Source organism: Manis pentadactyla, chromosome 2 (genome assembly GCF_030020395.1).
Source record: "Manis pentadactyla isolate mManPen7 chromosome 2, mManPen7.hap1, whole genome shotgun sequence".
NCBI lineage: Eukaryota > Metazoa > Chordata > Mammalia > Pholidota > Manidae > Manis > Manis pentadactyla.
In genome coordinates this window covers 145,106,177-145,124,669 of record NC_080020.1, presented here as the reverse complement: position 1 = coordinate 145,124,669, position 18,493 = coordinate 145,106,177, and the positions used below count along the sequence as shown (strand labels likewise).

The following is an 18,493-nucleotide window of genomic DNA, read 5'->3' as shown; positions in this document are numbered from 1 at the left end:
GATACCGTAGTGGGTTAAGGTGATTTTACTATCTCCAGCCTTTCTTCTAATAATATATATCTTCTAAGACTTAAAGCCTTGTCAAGCAGGGAAAGTCTCCAAAGGCAACAAATTAATCATAATGCTGGGCCACTAACTCAACATCGGGATACGTTAGCCTAAACAGGCCTTTTCTGGTTGACTTTGCCACTGCAATTCCCCTGTTTGGCAGTTAACCTGGGGACGGAGAAACCAAGCCCCTCCGGCTTCAGGCCTGGCTGTCCACACTCTGAAGGTGAAGGCATGTGGCTGCTCTCCTACAGTCTTCTAATCAGACTCCGGCTTTATGCCTAGTGTTACTAGGGATGGCTCGTTATTTTCTCCTCTCGCTCATTTGTACATGCGACTTCTACAAATTGAAACAGAGAAACTTATAGACAAATGAAAACATGTTTTATTTACAAGAAAAAAGTCTGTACACTGTGTATACATAAAAATATACAAAATCAAAATAGAAAATATCAAAGTGTTAAAATGTGTACAAACACTTCTAAAATGTGACTCCTGGAAAAACCTCAAAAAGCCTTAATTTGTTTGAAGAGTACACATTTCACTTTAAAAATTAGTATACAAAAGAATTCCCAAAGCTGTTAAAAAAGTTCACTGGATTCCACCAGAAAAATTCTTAAGTATTTTATCTAGAGTAATGCAGGATGTGTGGTATCACAAATGCTCGGTTTTAACACTACCAACACAGTTAATCTGTTTGAAACATACCCATTAAGACCATTTCCCACAGAACCAACAAATGTTTCTTCCCCTGAACTACAGAAGCCATGAGCTAGACAACCTTCTCAACTGAAGCACAGACTGAAAGTAGGCTTCTGACTAGGATTCAACGCAAGTAGTGCATCTTCCTTCACAGTGCCATTGAACATTTCTGCCATACTTTTTAACATAGCCAGGATATGCACAGACTATGAGTGTGTGGGAAGACTTATTTTTTTTTTTAACAGAAGGACATATAACATTTTCTTCCTTCCTTTAAAAAAAATTGGCTTATGTAATTAAAATGAAATTTATTGTAAAGGTTGCAGAAATAAAATTTGATGATAAAAGAATATAAAACCCTGTGTGTAGATATGTATATATACAATTATATAACTATATCTACATGTACACGAGAGTGAGAACTATATCAATGTCTAATTCTTTAAGTTCTATTATTCCAAGCTTGTAGAGGAATGTGCAGATTATTTTCTCTTACTTAAAGGCTTCATTCATTTAGTAAAACAAGAATCAGAACTTACATTTTATCCTTGAATTGACAGAGGAATAACTTTCATTTACCAGTCATGTAAATAATGCCTGAGTGACAGAAACATGCAGAGTATTTTCACAAGATTATCCAGGGTATAAAAAACAAGTTTGAACTCAGGTACATTTTTATCTATTAATTTCTAAATATACTGCCTCTATGAGTGGTTTAACCATTGGGTAAAAATTCTAAACTGTCATAAAGTGAGAGGTCGAAACACAGTATGATGCATGTACTCAGATGGCATGTACTGCATATTCTCAAGAATCCCCCACCTCCATCTCTCTGACTCACCCCACAGCTAAGCAGAAATGGGACCATGTCATTCTGGCCACTAGCCTCCAACATGCTGTGTGTATTGATCTCTAAGAGCTTCTGGAGAGAGGATTTTCATCATGTGATGTGCACACACAAAACTCTTTCCTCACCACCATTACTCACATGAGACTGACCTCACTTTCTGCAGCCAAGCAGGACCTAATTAATTCAGTGTATGTATGTAAGTGTTCCTACCCTGAGGGATCAGCCAACATGAGATATTAATCTACTCCACCAGAATGAACTGGCACATAAACATGTAATAAGCAACCCCCTGGTAACTTCAGACAATTACTTTTATTTCCCAGTTTTGAAAATGATAATTAGATGCTCTGGTCACAGTGGCAGGTGATTCCGGAAGAGCCCAGCTTGGATTATGTGTGGGCAAGATAAGGGCACAGCACACTGTGAAGTGCTGGGACTGGAGCAAGGTGCCTTGAGTTCTGCACCTTGCAGACAAGGCAAGACCCACTGACTGAAAGATGTGCAAACATCCCACACTTGGCCGCTTTGATGCGCCCCTGATGCTGCATGACGCATACATGCAAGTTTTACTTGCTGTCTCCTGGCCTCTGCACAAAGTTCTTGATAAAGGCAGTGTGGCAAGGACTCGGTGGGGCCAGAACTGGCACTCCATGGGGATGGAGAAGGATGCACCTGCCTCCCTCACCCTGCACCTAAGGGCAGGGACTGGGGAAACTGGTTAGGGAGATCTAGCTGAGGATAAGCTTTCATTCTTGGTCAACATTTGTTTCTTTGTGATAACAATAACTGAAAACAAAGGAGATAGGTGAAATTATCTTGAAATGGAAAGCCATGTGATCTCTGTTAGTCCTGAGAGTGAACAAAGAGACACCTAAAGGCTTCAGTTTGCACCATAAGGGTTTTATCAGCATCCCTTCACAGAAGCAGACGGAGGGTTTGGAAGGGACAGAGCTTGGGAGACAGGCGGTCAGCATTTATTATTAACTCCTCCACAGAAAGGCTGTGTATTTACTACAGTTCAGTAAATGTAGCATGTAAGGACTTATTGTCTGGCAAACTACTGCCACTTAGGACCAATTTTGCTAATACTAGAAGCAGTCATTGTGTTAAGTACAACTGCCTAATATTTTTGAGAGGCTAAACAATTTAAACTTTAAATAGAATGCCTAGCCCATGCTATATTAATATGCATACCACATTTTCTGAATGTTTAACAAACCCTGATACCCAAGAGTCTTTAAGGCTGTAATAAATTCAAAAGGTTTAATTAAATTTCCTTTAAGCTTTTTTGTAACCCAGCAAGACTGAAAGTACTTTTTACAAGTACATGCAATACAACAAAATGTTATTTGAAAATCTTTGAAGTATTTTATGGGGCTTTTGAACTTGAATATTTATATTGACCCTATACATTTTCCTCTAACCAAGTTCTCATGTCGCCAAAGGGTACTGTCCTGAATGATAAGGATGTCAGTAAGGAAGCCCACTGTCAGAGGAACTGCGATGTCACGGGCATTTGAAGGCAGAGCCTGTGAGGTCCAGGAGGACCAAGGCTGCAGGAGGCTGCTAATCTGCATCCAAGCTACCTTGCCAGTGCCCAGAGGCCCTGAACCCATTACTCCCTGAACCCATTACTCCCTGAATGTGGGACAAGGCCCCACTCTCTCACGAAATCAGAAACAGAAGTGGCCTGACCATGTCTGCTCATACATAATGTGCAGGGCACAGCTCTCCTTCTCTTTTTGTAGGCCCAGAGACATAGCTCTCAAAATGGGCTTTTGTGGAGATCACCATCATTAAAACATCTCAATTACCCTATTTCACTCTTCTAATAAGCCATGGGAGATGTCTGTTACCCAACCCAGTTTCTGCAGAGCCAACTAACCAAACAGAAGCCGTCAGTTTCTGTAAATCATTCTTGCTCAGGAAAGTGGCCTTGAAAGCACTCAAGAAAGAATGATCCTGGAGCAAAAAGCTTTTCCACTGAACTCTCCTAAAACTCGCACACTTGCAAGGGAGAAAAGAATTAAGCAACTAAACTCTAAACTGTACCACTGAAATAGGTTTTGGTTATATATTGAAATAGTATGTTTACTTTAGGTATTTCAAAATGTTTGTTTCACTACATTCATAGCAAAAAACCTTTCTCCAGTATACCAGTGACAAAAGTTGAGCTTAAAAAAAATGAAGACAAAACTGAATACAGCCAACATGTTTGATGACAACCTTCCCTCTTGTTTCCTTTCCCTGTGAAGCATAGAAGCATTTTCCTCATTGTTAAACAGTGATGCTTTCACACAATTTTACTTCAGTGTATGGCTTTGTTATGTTGCTGACATAAAGAACATCTGAAAACAAGGAAGGGACAGCTAAATGCTGTGTTCAGGAGGAATTAGTCAAAGTCCAGTACATGACTGTCGGATTCTCAGTAATTGACATTAACCTGCAAGAAATCCGTCTAAGAAAGATAGGTGTGCATCCCAGAAGCACAGGATAGCTGCTCTGCAGCCCTTCCTTCTAGATTAGAAGGAGCCCTCCCCACAGGGGTCTCATCACTGTCACTGGGCTGGGACACAAGAGGGCTGTGGGCAGGACCAGCGGGGAGGAGGTACAGGTGGAAAAGCAGGAGCTGGGAGCATGCGGCCAGGATCACCACCTGCATTCACCTTCCAGTGGTGTTCCTCCCCACGTGGGGGACAACGTGTTTCTAGTCCAATAAGGAAATCATGTGGGAAAAACAAGGGTCTCCTGTCGTGCTATTCCAGAGCTGGCTCTTTTCTTGGACTGCTCAAAGATGGATGCTTTATGGTTTTAGGAATGTGTCCCAATACACAAAGAGCAAAGCATTCAGTAGGCAAAAGGAAACAGAGAAGGGTGCTGCCACGGTGTGGAACCACGTGCACATCACAGGATAGATAACTGGGCATCTGTGCTGTTACAACAAACACTTTTGAGTGGCAAGCCATAAACCCCCGGATCTTTAACAATGAACTCCTATACAATGACACACTGGATGTCACAGACACTGTACCTTGACCTGGGTGTTTTTAACCTACTTCAGTATCTGGTACATCACTGAAACCTGGAGCTGAAGCCAGCCCTGCCTGATAAGGTGCTCACAGCACAAGGGTAGTATTTTTGGAGGTAGAGCATCCATTTGTTATACATTTGCATCTTCCCAGCTATTTTTTTGCATCTTTCTTGAGCGCTTTTCCTTTTAATCTCATGCCTCTATTCAAAGCAGTAACAAATACTCAAAGGTTTAGAAAGAATTCTTGAGGCTACCGCTGAATTACAGTTTAAAGACTGAAGACTACACTGCCTAAAATTTATCTTCAAGTATCCTTTTGACTCTGAGCACAGCAGTAGTACCTTATTGCACATTGTTTCTCGGGGGTCCCTGTTCAGGTGCGCGGCTCCGCGGGGCTGGGCGTGGGGCAGCGCGCGGCGCGGAGCCCCGGCAGGACCACCTTGCCCTTGCGGCGCAGGTCGGCCTGGGCGCCCGTGTTCAGGCGCTGCACCAGGAGCTTCTCATAGAGCAGTGGGTGGTAGGCGCCCAGCGTGCAGGCCGCATCGTAGTACAGCTCGTGGTAGTGGCACAGCTCCGTCTGCCGGATGGATGGCAGGTACTCGTACACGTGCACCTCACCGCACACGGACATCATGAGCAGGATTCCTGCCGTGGACACAAAGCAGAAGCCGATGAACCCCGGGGTGGGGAACTGCGGCGAGACACTAGTTCCCTGGCTCTTACCTCTGCCGATGTGCCGCAGGGTGTGCAGGCGAGCAACCCCCCAGGTGCTACTATTCCGTATTAGATGGCACCCTAGTGGGCGACAGGCTGGCAACCCCGCGTCGGAGGATCATGGGTCACTTTCTACACATGGTCCCCTCTGATTTGCAGCAGTAAGGCTTTTATGTGCCAACGAAACACGTTATTAAAAACTGATTATAAAATAAATTGATTGTAAAAGTTGTTTGAATGGGAAGAGATGAAATTAGAGACTCAAAGTTAAGACATCAGGGACATTATTCTCTTGGCTGGAACCATCAATATCAAGGTCATTTGTATTTTTGTTGTTGTTGTTATCATTAATCTACAGTTACATGAAGAACATTATGTTTACTAGGCTCCCACCACCACCAAGTCCCCCCCCACAATCCCCATTACAGTCACTGTCCATCAGTGCAGTAAGATGCTGCAGAATCACTACTCAGGAGTCTCGTGTAAGGGAGGCTAGAAGAGGAGGAGAAGCGGCCTTGTTTTGTTGGGGGATCCAGACAGGTCACCCAGAGGAAGTGCGGCTGCTACAGGGGCTGCCTGGCAAACAAGGGCTGGGGGAAGGCAGGCCGCTGCCGCAGGGAGGCAGTGCATCCCCACAGAGGACTTCAGAGGTGTGGCCCGGGAGCCACGATACCGCCCTGCGGCTGAGAGCGAAACATACTTCCCGCAGACAGGAGGCTGTTCAGCTCTCCTTCTACGAAGTGGAGTCACTCTCTCCTTTCCTCCCAGTCCCGCCAGCTTCTCATCCTGCCCCACGGCTGACCCACTGCCCGGCTGTGGCCCCTTCCTCACACTGGCCAAAGTGCTGGTGACCCAGGGAAGCCGAGAACCACTGAGGAGGGTGCCTTCTTCCTGAGGTCAGGGGCATCCAGACACGCAGCAAGGGCAAGACAGAGGTCTCCTTCGGATAAGCATTTACAGTTCTAGGAACACTTTTCTGCTCTTCCTCATGAAATCATCTATAAGGAATTGACATGGTGAACCGGAACATCATGTGCCCTGGGAAAATTAAATATTTATTCCCAGTTACTTTACCTAGCAACAAACAAGAACCCCTCAAGATGTGTGTGCTCTTTCTCGTATCACAGGGCTGTGTCTATGGGCCTGAGCACAGCGTCAGTGTTTTCCCGGTAGTTACACAATGAATTCCTGCGCATCACCACAGAGCTGGTTGCTGTCCCTCCCCTGGTCATGGTGTGTGGCTTTGCCAGCTATCTGCACACAAGGAGCCACCTCAAAGACATTCCTCACATCCTGGACATCATTCGTCGCAATGTTCCTGCAGGTGGCAGAGAAGAGTCTCCAAGAGTGTCTTACGCAGAGGCAGCTCATAAGCTAGTGATGGAATGGGACCTAGAACCACAGGTCTGTTACCAGAGTTGTGTTGTGAGCCAGTAACAACCTCATCCAGGTGGAATGTGTGGGGCAGGATGAGAAGCTGGCGGGATTGGGAGGAAAGGAGAGAGTGACTTCACTTCGTAGGAGAGCTGAACAGCCTCCTGTCTGCGGAAGTATGTTTTGCTCTGTGTATGAGTGTCATCTTTGCAACTCTGGTTCTTAAAGTAGATGGATTTCAAGCGTTCATCTCATACTTAAGAAATATGGTAGCCATGCTGTTGGCCCTCCTTGTAAAGCAGCTCTCAAAACTTCAGCATGGAAAAGAATGACCTGCGCAGCCTGTTCCAAGAAGATTCCTGGGGCCTTGTACCCACTCCTAGAGATCTAGGTTCCACTACTTTATGCTGGAGTCCAGGAGACTAAATTTTTAACAAGTATTCCTAAACTATCTGTGGTCAAGGGCCATTAAAAAAGTTCTAATTCATTATAGAGCAATACTTTTGTTAAAAAATAATAATGAAAAATTATCACATATTTGGATGCCATGCTCTATTGCTATAAAAGTCTCTAAAGCCTTTCAGTTTCTACACTGATCTAGTTGTAGACCAGTAATAAATGTTTCTGGGCCCATTATGGTCTGCTTACCATGCTTTAAGGACCATGCTGGTCTAACACACATATTCCTTGAAAAACTCTGCTGTAAGGGGTCCTTCAGCTGTCTCACAGGTGACTAGACATCCTGTACGTAAGAACAGTCTGCCTACACCTAAGGAAGAAGACCCTTGGGTGGTCTCTCCAGATGCCCCTGCTGTACTCTTGGTCTCAAAGAGCTACTGCATGCTAGAATCTCGTTATTTTTTTCTAGGAAGTTTTCCAGAGAAATTTATTCTGGAGAAAATGCTGAATAATTATTAACTTTAAATATGCAGTGTAGATTTTGTGTAGGCAAAAGTTATGGTTTCACTATAATAGGTATGTTTTAGCACTGTCACATATAAATAGCTTATATTTTGAAATAATTTCTAGAACTTTAGAAATACAGAAACTTGACAGTTAGTTCATCACAGTACAAAATGAAAGCCAACAGAGGTTAAGAAAATATGGGTTCTTATCCTGAGTTATCTGCCTAATTCCTCCTGCTTTTTGCCTATCTGATATAGAGTTAGAAAAATGGTTTCCCATCTCTTTTTGTGAACTTGAAGCTTCCTGTAATCTTGAGGTTTGGCCTAGAGTACCCTTAGATTTAAGTAACAACAGAATCTAAGTGTTCAAGTGGCAGCCAATTATATATGGCAGCATCTTCAAAGGGAAGAGGAAAAATTAATTTATGATTTGCTGGGTTTATGAGAAAGATACCGAAAATTTATGGTACCACAACAGTGGAGAATATTTTTTATTATTCAAAAATTTTTCAGACAGCATGGTGAATTCACTTGGCATATGCATACTCTGCTTTTTTATTTTATTAAAGCTATCATTACACATAAATGTGAGTTTAGATTCAGACCCTGTCACATAATACTAAACATCATTATTATTAAATGTGATTAAATCTATACATCAGTATTCCTAAGAGTTAATGGTATGTATTCATGGGCTAAATCCTGGAAATGAAGTTTCTTCACGTTTTTTAAAAGGGCACTAGGTAGACATCAGTGTAGGGAGCTACTGCTCTGGCGCAGTTCTGAGTGTGCTCTGGGGGACAGGGTGTGGGGTAGACACTGCAGGGAGGCAGGGCTGGGACAAGATTGGGAAAGACCAGAGACTTCAAGGACTGTCGGAGCCTCTTCAATTCAATCCAACATCATTCAACTGGGCACAGTGCTCATCACTGGAGATTTAGAGAAAGCTCCTTTTAAAAAAAGAGTAAGTAAATTAACCTAAAGAAAGTTTAAAATTAAAGACGGGTGGTAAGCCTATAACCTGTAATTCTTAGGATGACTTGAAGAAAGTGTCTTAAATACTGTACTGAGAAAAATAAGCCCTACCACCAGCATCTCCTCTGAAGTGCTGTGATGCTGAGCCTTCTTGCCTGTAAGTGACACAATAAATACCAACAACTTGGGTGTCAGATGTCCTCTGGATTACCACAAATAAGGTGCCATGTTGAGTTCCCACATCACCTCCAGGTTTGGTGACTCATTAGGAAGACCCACAGGACCCAGCATATAGTCAAACTCCTCTATGACTTATTAGGGCAAAATCAACCAAAGGAAGAGGCACAGGAGCCAACATCCAGGAGAGCCAGGGGCAAGCGTCCAGAGTCCTCTCCTAGTGGAGTTGCACAGGGTTGGCTGAGTATGTTGTGAGCAACACTTGTGAAAGGGCTGCCAGTCAGGAAAGCTTTACAGACACTCAGGCCCAAGGGTTTTACTGGCAGCTGTCATGCTGCATGAACCAAAATTCCAGACTCCCAGAGGGAAAGCAGGTGTTTAGCACAAACCATATTTCTTATACCAACATCCTAGGCACAGATGAACCACTCTTAAAAGTTACAGGGTTGAGAAACCTCACCAAATCCAAGTTTCTGGATGCCAGCCAAAGGTCAAATTTGTATGCAGGCCTGCCTAATAATCAGCAGTCAGGCCTGCTGTTACACCCTTTCTGCAGAAATACTATATATATAAATACACACACACACACACACACACACACACACTATATATATATACATATAAATTCAAAGTATGTTACTTCATAATCATTTCCCCATGTCAGTCTGGCATGGATAATTCACATCTGGTTATGCTAAAAATGTTATTATTTTTTCATTTCCTCTCTTAAGACAGCTCGAGAGTACCTAAGAAATAAGAAGAATATAAATCACTTAATACTATACCATTCAGTAAAGAATTTTTTGAAAATAACTTAAGAATGTTTATGTTAAATAAGTTTGTTTACAGACTACCAAAATATAACTTCTTTCATCACTAGTAAGATTTTATTGCTTTCATCAAACATTCAAAGACCTTGTTAAACTCTTCCAAAGAAACAGAAGAGGAGGGAAACTTCCAGATTCATTTTACAAGGCCAGCATTACCCTGATACCAAAAGTAGACAAGGATATCACAAGAAAAGACAATGATAGGCCAATATCCCTGATAAGCACAGATGCAAAAATCCCCAAGAAAATATTAAAAGGATCACCCATGCATTAACTCAGTGAATTCACCAACATAGTAAGAGGATCATACACCATGATCAAGTAGAATTTATGCTAGGGATGCAAGGATGGTTCAATATCCACATATCAATTAATGTGACATACCACATTCACAAAATGAAGGATAAAAATCATATGATCATCTCAACAGATGTAGAAAAAAGCATTCCACAAAATTCAATATACAATCATGATAAAATTTTTCAAAAAGTGGGTAGAGAGGGAATATACCTCAACATAATAAAGACCATATATGACAAATCCAAGAGACATCATACTCAAAGTATGTGAAAAGCTGAAAGCTCTTCCTCTAAGATCAGGAACAAGACAAAGATCCCTACTCTCACCATTTTTATTCAATATAGTAGAAGTCCTAGCTATAGCAATTAGTCAAGAAAAAGAAAGAAAAGGCATCCAAATTGCTAAGAAAGAAGTAAACCTATAAATATTTACAAATGACATGATGCCATATATAGAAAACTCTAAAGACTTCATCAAAAAACCTGTTAGAACTAATATAAATGAATTCAGTAAAGTCACAGGATACAAAATCATTATACAGAAATCTATTGCATAACTATATACCAGTAATGAACTATCAGAAAGAGAAATTAATAAAATAATCCCATGTATAATTATGAATATGAAAAATAAAGAATAAAACACATCAGAATAAATTTAACTAAGGAGGCAAAAGACCTGTACACTAAAAACTGTAAGACTTAGAAGAAAAAAACTGAACGAGACACAAATAAATGGAAATATATAATGTGCTTATGGAATGGAAAAATTTATCTTGCTAAAATGTCCATACTATCCAAAAGAGTCTACAGGTTCAATGCAATCCCTATCAAAACTCCAATGGCATTTTTCACAGAAATAGAGAAAACAAATCTAAAAACTGTATGGGACCACAAAGACCCCCAAAAGCCAAAGAAATCTTGAGAAAGAACAAGCTGGAGGCATCACACTCCCTGATTTCAAGCTATACTACAAAGCTATGGCAATCAAAACAGTATGATAGTGGTACAAATATAGACACATAGATCAGTGGGATATAGACAGTCTAGAAATAATCCCATGCACATGTGGTTAACTAATTTACAACAAAAGAGCCAAGAATATACAATGGGGAAAGAAAAGCTCTTCAATAAATGGTGTTGGGAAAGTTGGACAGCTACATGAAAAAGAATGAAATTGGACCATTATCTTATACCATACACAAAAACTAATTCAAAATAGATTGAAGACTTAAATATAAGGCACAAAACTGAAACTCCTAAAAGAAAACAGGTGGTAAGCTCCTTGGCATCAGTGTGGCAATGATTTTTTGGATTTCACACCAGAAGCAAAAGCAACAAAAGCAAAAAGAAACAAGTGGGACTTCATCAAGCTAAACAGCTCTGCACAGCAAAAGACACCATCAACAGAGTGAAAGGCAACCTACTGATCAGCAGAAAATATTTTCAAATCATATACCTTCTAAGGGGCTAAAATATATAAGGACTCCTATATCTTAATAGCAAAACCCCCTAAACAATCTGATTTAAAAATGGGCAGAAGAAGCTATAGACATTTTTCTAAAGATACAGAGATGGCCCACAAGCACATGGAAAGATACTCAACAATACCAGTTATCAGGGAACCACAAATCAAAACCACACAGAGGTATCACCTCACACCCATTAGAACAGCTATTATTGAGAAGGCAAGAAATAATGTGTAGATGAGGATGTGGAGAAAAGGGAACCCTTGTGCACTGTTGATGTGAATGAATGTAAATTGGTTCAGCCACTATGGAAAACAGCACGGAGATGCCCCCCAAAAATAAAAATAGAACTACCATATGATCCAGCAATCCCACTTCTGCATATTTATTCAAAGAAAACAAAAGTGCTAACTTGAAAAGATATCTGCATCTCCATGCTCATTGCAGCACTAGTTACAAGAGCTAAGACATGTCAACAGCCTATGTGTCCACTGACAGACAAATGAAGAAAAGGTGCTGTGTATATACAACGGAGTATTACTCAGCCATAAAAAAGAACAAAATCTTACCCTTTGTGACAACATGGATGGGTCTTGAGAGCATTATCCTCAGTGAAATAAGTCAAAGACAAACACTGTATGATCTTACTTATATGTAGAATCTAAAAAAACAAAACAGGCAAAACCTTATAGACACAGAGAACAGTTTGGTGGCTGCCACAGGCAGAGGTAGGACATGGGCAAAATGGGTGAAGGAGGTCAAAACATATGAGCTTCCAGTTAAAAATAAGTCAGTCATGGGGATGTAATGTATAGCATGGTGAGTATAGTTTAGAATACTTATTGCTTATCTGAAAATTGCTAAGAGTGTGTTTCTTAGATGTTCTCATCACACAAAAAATGTTCTGTAACTATGTATGGTGACAGATACTAAAGTAGGTTTTCTGTGGTGATCATTTCACAATGTTTAAGATATCAAATTATTATGTTGTACACCTGAACATAATATACCATATGTCAATTATACCTCAAAAACTACTGCTTTCAACATGGAGCCACACTTCTAGATGGGCAGACCAAAGTTAAGAAAAGCTTTTTAATGTATTTTTCTAAGGCAAATGAAAGTGGCCAGCTTTAAAACATTTTTTAAGCATAATTCAATTAATTATTAAGTTCCTTTGGCCTGTTTTAATAAATGAATCACTATTAGGGACTCATCTGAAGAAAAAAAGGTACAATTTTTTCCAGGCAATTATCGCTCAAGAGGTATTCATCTGCCAGACTGCATGTTCCTAAATACTATATAATGCAATATAATTATCAAACCAATTAAAAAGCATTTCACTAGTATTAATAAAATGTCACATTATATGACTCAGCATAACAAGTCATTATATATACTTATTTGTTCCAAAACCTGAATAAAAAGCAAACCATAACCCATGTTCAGATTATCACAAATTCTGGATGAATGAGGTTTCTCCTCTAAAACTCCACTTTGCATGTATAGATGCATTTGATGTGTTTTCAGAATCTAGCATAGTTCAATCAGTTAGTCTTTACTTAGTTGTGATTACTCTAAAATTATCTTTTCACCTGGCAAAATATTTAAAATAATACCCCAAATCATTAGGAAGGATAGCATTTTTTCCTTGATGAACATATCCTTTCAACATGTGGCAAAACAAGCTATGGATATGAACAGAACATAATGCAAGTGACAGGAAAAATACTGGCTTATATCAATTCCAGTTAACACCTGAATGTAATGCATAGGTGAGGCTGATTAGGAATTCCTGGGAATGACCACAGAACTTTGCAGCACATATTTCTGACCACGTGGGAAGGGTGAAAACTTCACAGTCCTGACTGTGCTCTTCTAACGGAGCTCCAGCAGCTGTTTTGTGGTCTCCCCATATATTCATCATAAAATGGAAAGTTATGAGAATTATCTTTAAGACTATTTAAGGAAGAAAAGTGACTTTTCAAGTGATATTTCCAGAAAATATCTGTAATTAAAAGGTGTTTTGGAAATTTGAACTTGATGTAATAAAATAATAATTCTAGAAGCATCTACCATATTAAATAAAATCATGTAAATCAAGAATAATACTTGAAGGCAAATTTTTAAGCTCACTTATATTGTATTATTTGATGGTAACACATTCAAGATTCATCATTTACAGGGAAATGCAAGAAGTTGTTCCTAATTAACATACTTGTGATATACATTATGCAATCATAAAAATGCATGGTAAGTGGCTTATTGTCTTGTGTTAAGAGGCTATTATTTCCTGAGTTTGGATGGTATACTGGAAAATCAGAACCCTAAAAGCAATATAAAATGAAAAGAAAAGAAGTTATGGCTTGTTTTTTAAGCATATTATTCTTGTGCGTATATTAAATAGCCTGGAATTATGGTGTTTGCATCTATGAATCCCATAAATACTACTTATAATCAGTAACGGCTGCATTTTAAAAAGGTGGGGGGAGGTGTTGGTATTTCTACAATAAAAATACTGCAGTTGGATTAGGAGTGAGTCCCATCTCTATGCTGCTGTGGGTACTCAGGCTTCCAGGCTTGTCTGCCTGACGGTGCTCAGCCTATAAGCTGGGATCTTGAAGCATGCCTCCTGGCTTGGTGGATGCCGTTCTGCACGCAGGGGACAAACCAATCCAGCCATGCTTTATGACCCGAGCTGAGCTCACTGACCTTCTATAAAAATACCTGTCTTCATGAGAACAAAATGGAAGCTATGGGATTCCAACTAAATCATTCCTCATCCTCAGTCAGATTATGGTACAGTCAAAATGACTTCACAGTGCCAAGTAATGAAGTGAATCGCTAGTACCCACCTAGGGATGAAAGAGAGAAATGCTACTCATATGTGGACAAGTAGCTCCCCTGTGGGCTGAAGGTAAGGAATCTAGTAAGATGAAAAGGTTGTTCCAAAGAAACAAGTCCTTATGGATCATCTAAATTACCTTGATCCATGTTATTTCCTTTTAATTTAAAAACACATGTGCAGTCCAAGAGGTGTAAGAATCCCTTAATTGCCTCTCAGGTGAAGAGGATGGTACATGCAATACACTTCCCATGTACTGGCTAGTGTGCCTCTTCCTGAAGCTGTAAGATCAGACATTGAAAGAAAAGGCAGTATGTCAACACTCACCAACAATTATCAGAATGTCACACCCTTTGCTAGGCACTAATGCTCCTTGGAATTCATTAAGGAAAGGAAAGTATATATTCACACTAGGATAAACCATAGTATGTATTAGATATAGATGTAGCAATGACTCATCAATATAATTGTTTGATAAAATCAAATCATTTGAAATAACCTAAATACTCAATAGCTAGGGAAAGGCATAAATCATGATTATATGTATTGATGTAATGATACAGTCTCTAATACCAAAGAAAACAAAAGTCTATTTTCATCTAGATTATATGTATCTTAATGAAAGAATGATCTTTTTATATTTAGGAATACAGTCCTGTTTGACCAAGCATGATGTTTCAGATGAGCTACATCGCAATAATAGTAAGCAGTATATATTAGCTATTGTGCTAGACACACGATTAGAAGATAGAGATATGAATACCTGTATTTTCTAGTTGAAAGCACTGAGGTTTGGAGACATTACGTACCATGCTCAAGATCACGTATTTAGTTGCCTGGTGGGCCCAGGATTGGATCCTGGACTCTGCCAAGCCCAAGCTCTTAACTACAGGGGACATGTGAAGTGATAAGGCAGGAGGCAGGTGTCCTTCTACAGGGAGACCAGCTGAATCAAGGGTAACAGTCTTCAAGGTGACACAAATCACAACTTCTAAACCACTTGTTTGTCCCTTCAGTCATCCAGAAAACATTTATCGCGTGTCCGCTGTGGTGCTATGTGCTGATGGGAGCTCATTCCTTATAACAATGTGAAGAGTAAGTATGTGCAGATGTGGCCAAGATTTGGGAGGATTAGATGACAATAAAATAAGATGGCAGTATGGGGATGGGGTGTGGCTTGGTGTTTTAAGCAATGTTTAAATATTTAGTTTTAATGTCATTTTTCCCTTTTAAAAGTTTTACAAAGAATCTTCAAAAAGTTGCAAAGAAAAATTTTATAAAGGAAGAAAGTCATTCTCTTCTGTAAGATTTGGTGAAAGCTTTGGACCAATATCTATGTCAGGATGAGCAAAATCCCTAAATCTCCTTAGACTTACATGTTAATAAAATGATATTTCTTAAGAAGTTAGTCAAGTTTTCACTAATTTTCACATAATGACCTTGTTACCAAATGTCAAAATATATTTGCATAGTTATATTAAAATGTATTGATAAATAATTATCAGTAATCACTGTGCAACTTTGAATTAGGTTTCATGTTTAACTGCAGTAAATACTCATCTCCTTTTAATGCTTCTTCAAAATATCTTTTTTGGTACAGTTGTTTGGTAATAATATTTTAAAAAGTAGAAAACGTGATTTTAAAAGTACTCATTTACAAATGTGAGAGGACTAATTATTATAAATCTTAGATATTAGAACTTTAATAAATATCTCATTAATTATTAAAGTAAGCTTGCAATGAAAGTATAGTTTAATTCACTTAATATTAAAATGTATTTATATTGTCAATATAATTTGTTCACATATATTCTCTAGTTCAGCTTTATTATAAAGAAAGCATAATAAATTTTTAGCTTTGATAATTCTTTACGTATGTGAATTACAAACTTCTGAAATGTTTTTCCAATGATAAATGAGTTTCAGTGAAAAGAGTTCCCTTTAATGCCAGGTCACTGTGTTCCTCAAACCCTACAACTTAACACTCTTTGTCTGTAAGCAGAAAAAGCAGTCTTATTATTCGCAGACAGAACAAGAATAATTTACTAGTTCCAAACAAAGTATTTGTGTTCAAATCTGACTTTACTAGGACATCCTACCCAAAAGAACTCTGTAAGAACTGATAATATACAAACCCCACAGACCCCAGGAGGAAGCACAGTCCTGCCAACTCGGGCATTGTGACCAAAGACAAGGCTGATGCAGAAAGAATCCCAACCTGCTCTGCTTTAACCAAGAACACTCAGAATGGTGCACAAAGCAGACAATGCTTCTGGATTCTTCCTCCCTTTGATAGGGCAGTCTCTCCTTGTCCAAGGTTTTGCTTTTCATGGTTTCAGTTACCCAGAGTCAACCGCGGTCCAGAAGCAGCTGATCCTCCTGCTGACCGGTGGTCAGAAGGTCAGCACCTGCCCAGCCTGTGTCACCATGCCTGTGTCCTTTACTGCAGGTCCCTCAGGACGAGCACTCATTTTATCGCCTCACATAGCCGTGGGAAGGGCAGTGCAGCACAGTAAGGTGTTTTGGGAGAGAGAGACCACATTCATATAACTTTGTTATAATTGTTATAAATGTTTTATCATAATAATTGTTCTAACTTATTAGTTATTGTTGTTAACCTCTTACTGTGCCTAATTTATGAGGTAAGCTTTATAATAGGAATGCATGTTTAGGAAAAAACAGTACATACAGTTGACCCTTGAACAACAGGGTTTGAGCTGTGTGGATACACTTAGCTTGATTTTTTCAATAAATATACTGGAACATTTTTTGGAGAATTGAGATAGTTCAAAAATAATTTTGGAGGTTTGAGACAGTTTGAAACTCCTTCAAACATACGAAACTCATAAATGAACTGGGTAGCTTAGAAATATCAAAAAAATTAAGAGAAAGGTAAAAAATGTCACAAACACATAAAATATATGTAGGTATGAGTCTATTTTATCATTTACTACCATAAAATCCACAGTAAACTGTTAGTAGCTATGTTTATGGGGAGCCAATATTATACATGAAATTTTGACTGTGTGTGGGGTCAACACTCCAACTCCCATGTGTTTAAGGGTCAACCATATTGGGCTGGGTACTATCCGAGGTTTCAGGCATCCACCGGGAGTGCTGGAACATACCCCACAAAGTGAGAGGCGACTATTGTATTTATTACTTCCCTTTCCCCAGCTCCCATCCCGCGATTGGGCTGGTGCTAGGCCAGGCGGGGGCTGCTAACGCAGGTGCAAAAAGATGTTATGCTTCTTGAACTTAAGATATTGGCTGAATCATTTGCCCAAATACCACTGAAATCAGTGAGAGTTGGGGCCTTACCTATTGGTTCCCAAACTTTAACCCACCAATCAGTATATCCAAGAATCTGGGTCCCAAGATGATAGAACTAACCAACCACACAAACAAAATCTTCTTTTAAGAAGTACATTTACAGTCCACTGTTATGTATTTCACTTCACAGTAAGTTTTCAGGACATAAAATGAGTCCATTAGTAATGATGGGAGTAAATTTTACAGCTATGTCTCCAAAGAAACAAAAAGAATAATGTATTTGTAGAATCCTGAGTTCTCCTATCAAGCCAAATGCCTATCAGCTTGAGGGCGTATCTGAACCTGCAGATTTCTAAAGTTTACGCCACTTTCAAGATACTAAAAAACTGACGAGTGCCTCTCATAGTGTAGTCTCTCGTAGCATCAGCATCATCTGAAAGCCTGTTAGAAACATTCGTACCACCTCCGCTGACTCAGAACTCGGGGCGGCCCAGCCACCTGTGCTTTAGAAAGCTATGGTAGTCAGCCTCCAGCATGGCCCGGATGATCCCTACCCCCACTATATTCAGGTCTTTGTGTAGTTCTGTCCCACAGCAAGGGGCTGAGTTGTGTTAACAGACGGCCTGTAGCCAGTTTGACAGTTTACAACACCATAAAAAGTACTGTGGCCTCCTCCTCACTCTCTCTCGGATCCCTTGCTTGGGGACGCCACGTTGTGAGGACACCCGAGCAGCTCTGTGGAGAGGCACAGACGGTGAGGAACTGAGGCAACAGCCAACCTACAAGTGAGTTCAAAGCAGGTTGGCCATCCCAAGCCTGACAGCTTGGCTGCAGCCTCGTGAAAGGCACCAAGTCAAGCTGCTCCCAGATAACCGACCCACAGGAACTGCAAGGAAACAGGTGCTCACTGTTCTTCTCAGTATCTAAGCTTTGGGTGATTTGCTCTGCAGAAGTAGATAACTAATACACAAGCTCTCTGGGTGCCTGCTAAACTCTGAGAA

At 40.0% G+C, this 18,493-nt stretch overlaps 1 protein-coding gene across 4 annotated transcripts in view; it reads right to left on the bottom strand.

Moving 5' to 3' along the window:
- Positions 1 to 393: 393 nt before the first annotated feature.
- Positions 394 to 18,493, bottom strand: part of ST6GAL2 (ST6 beta-galactoside alpha-2,6-sialyltransferase 2) — a 107,458-nt gene continuing 89,358 nt past the window's right edge. For 3 of the 4 annotated variants that reach the window (XM_036920902.2, XM_036920906.2, XM_036920894.2), the window contains exon 6: positions 394 to 5,276. In XM_036920902.2, coding sequence (XP_036776797.2) covers positions 5,005 to 5,276 — 272 coding nt within the window. In that variant the 3' untranslated portion in view covers positions 394 to 5,004. The remainder of the gene's footprint in view (positions 5,277 to 18,493) is intronic. The other variant, XM_036920917.2, reaches the window with a different exon arrangement.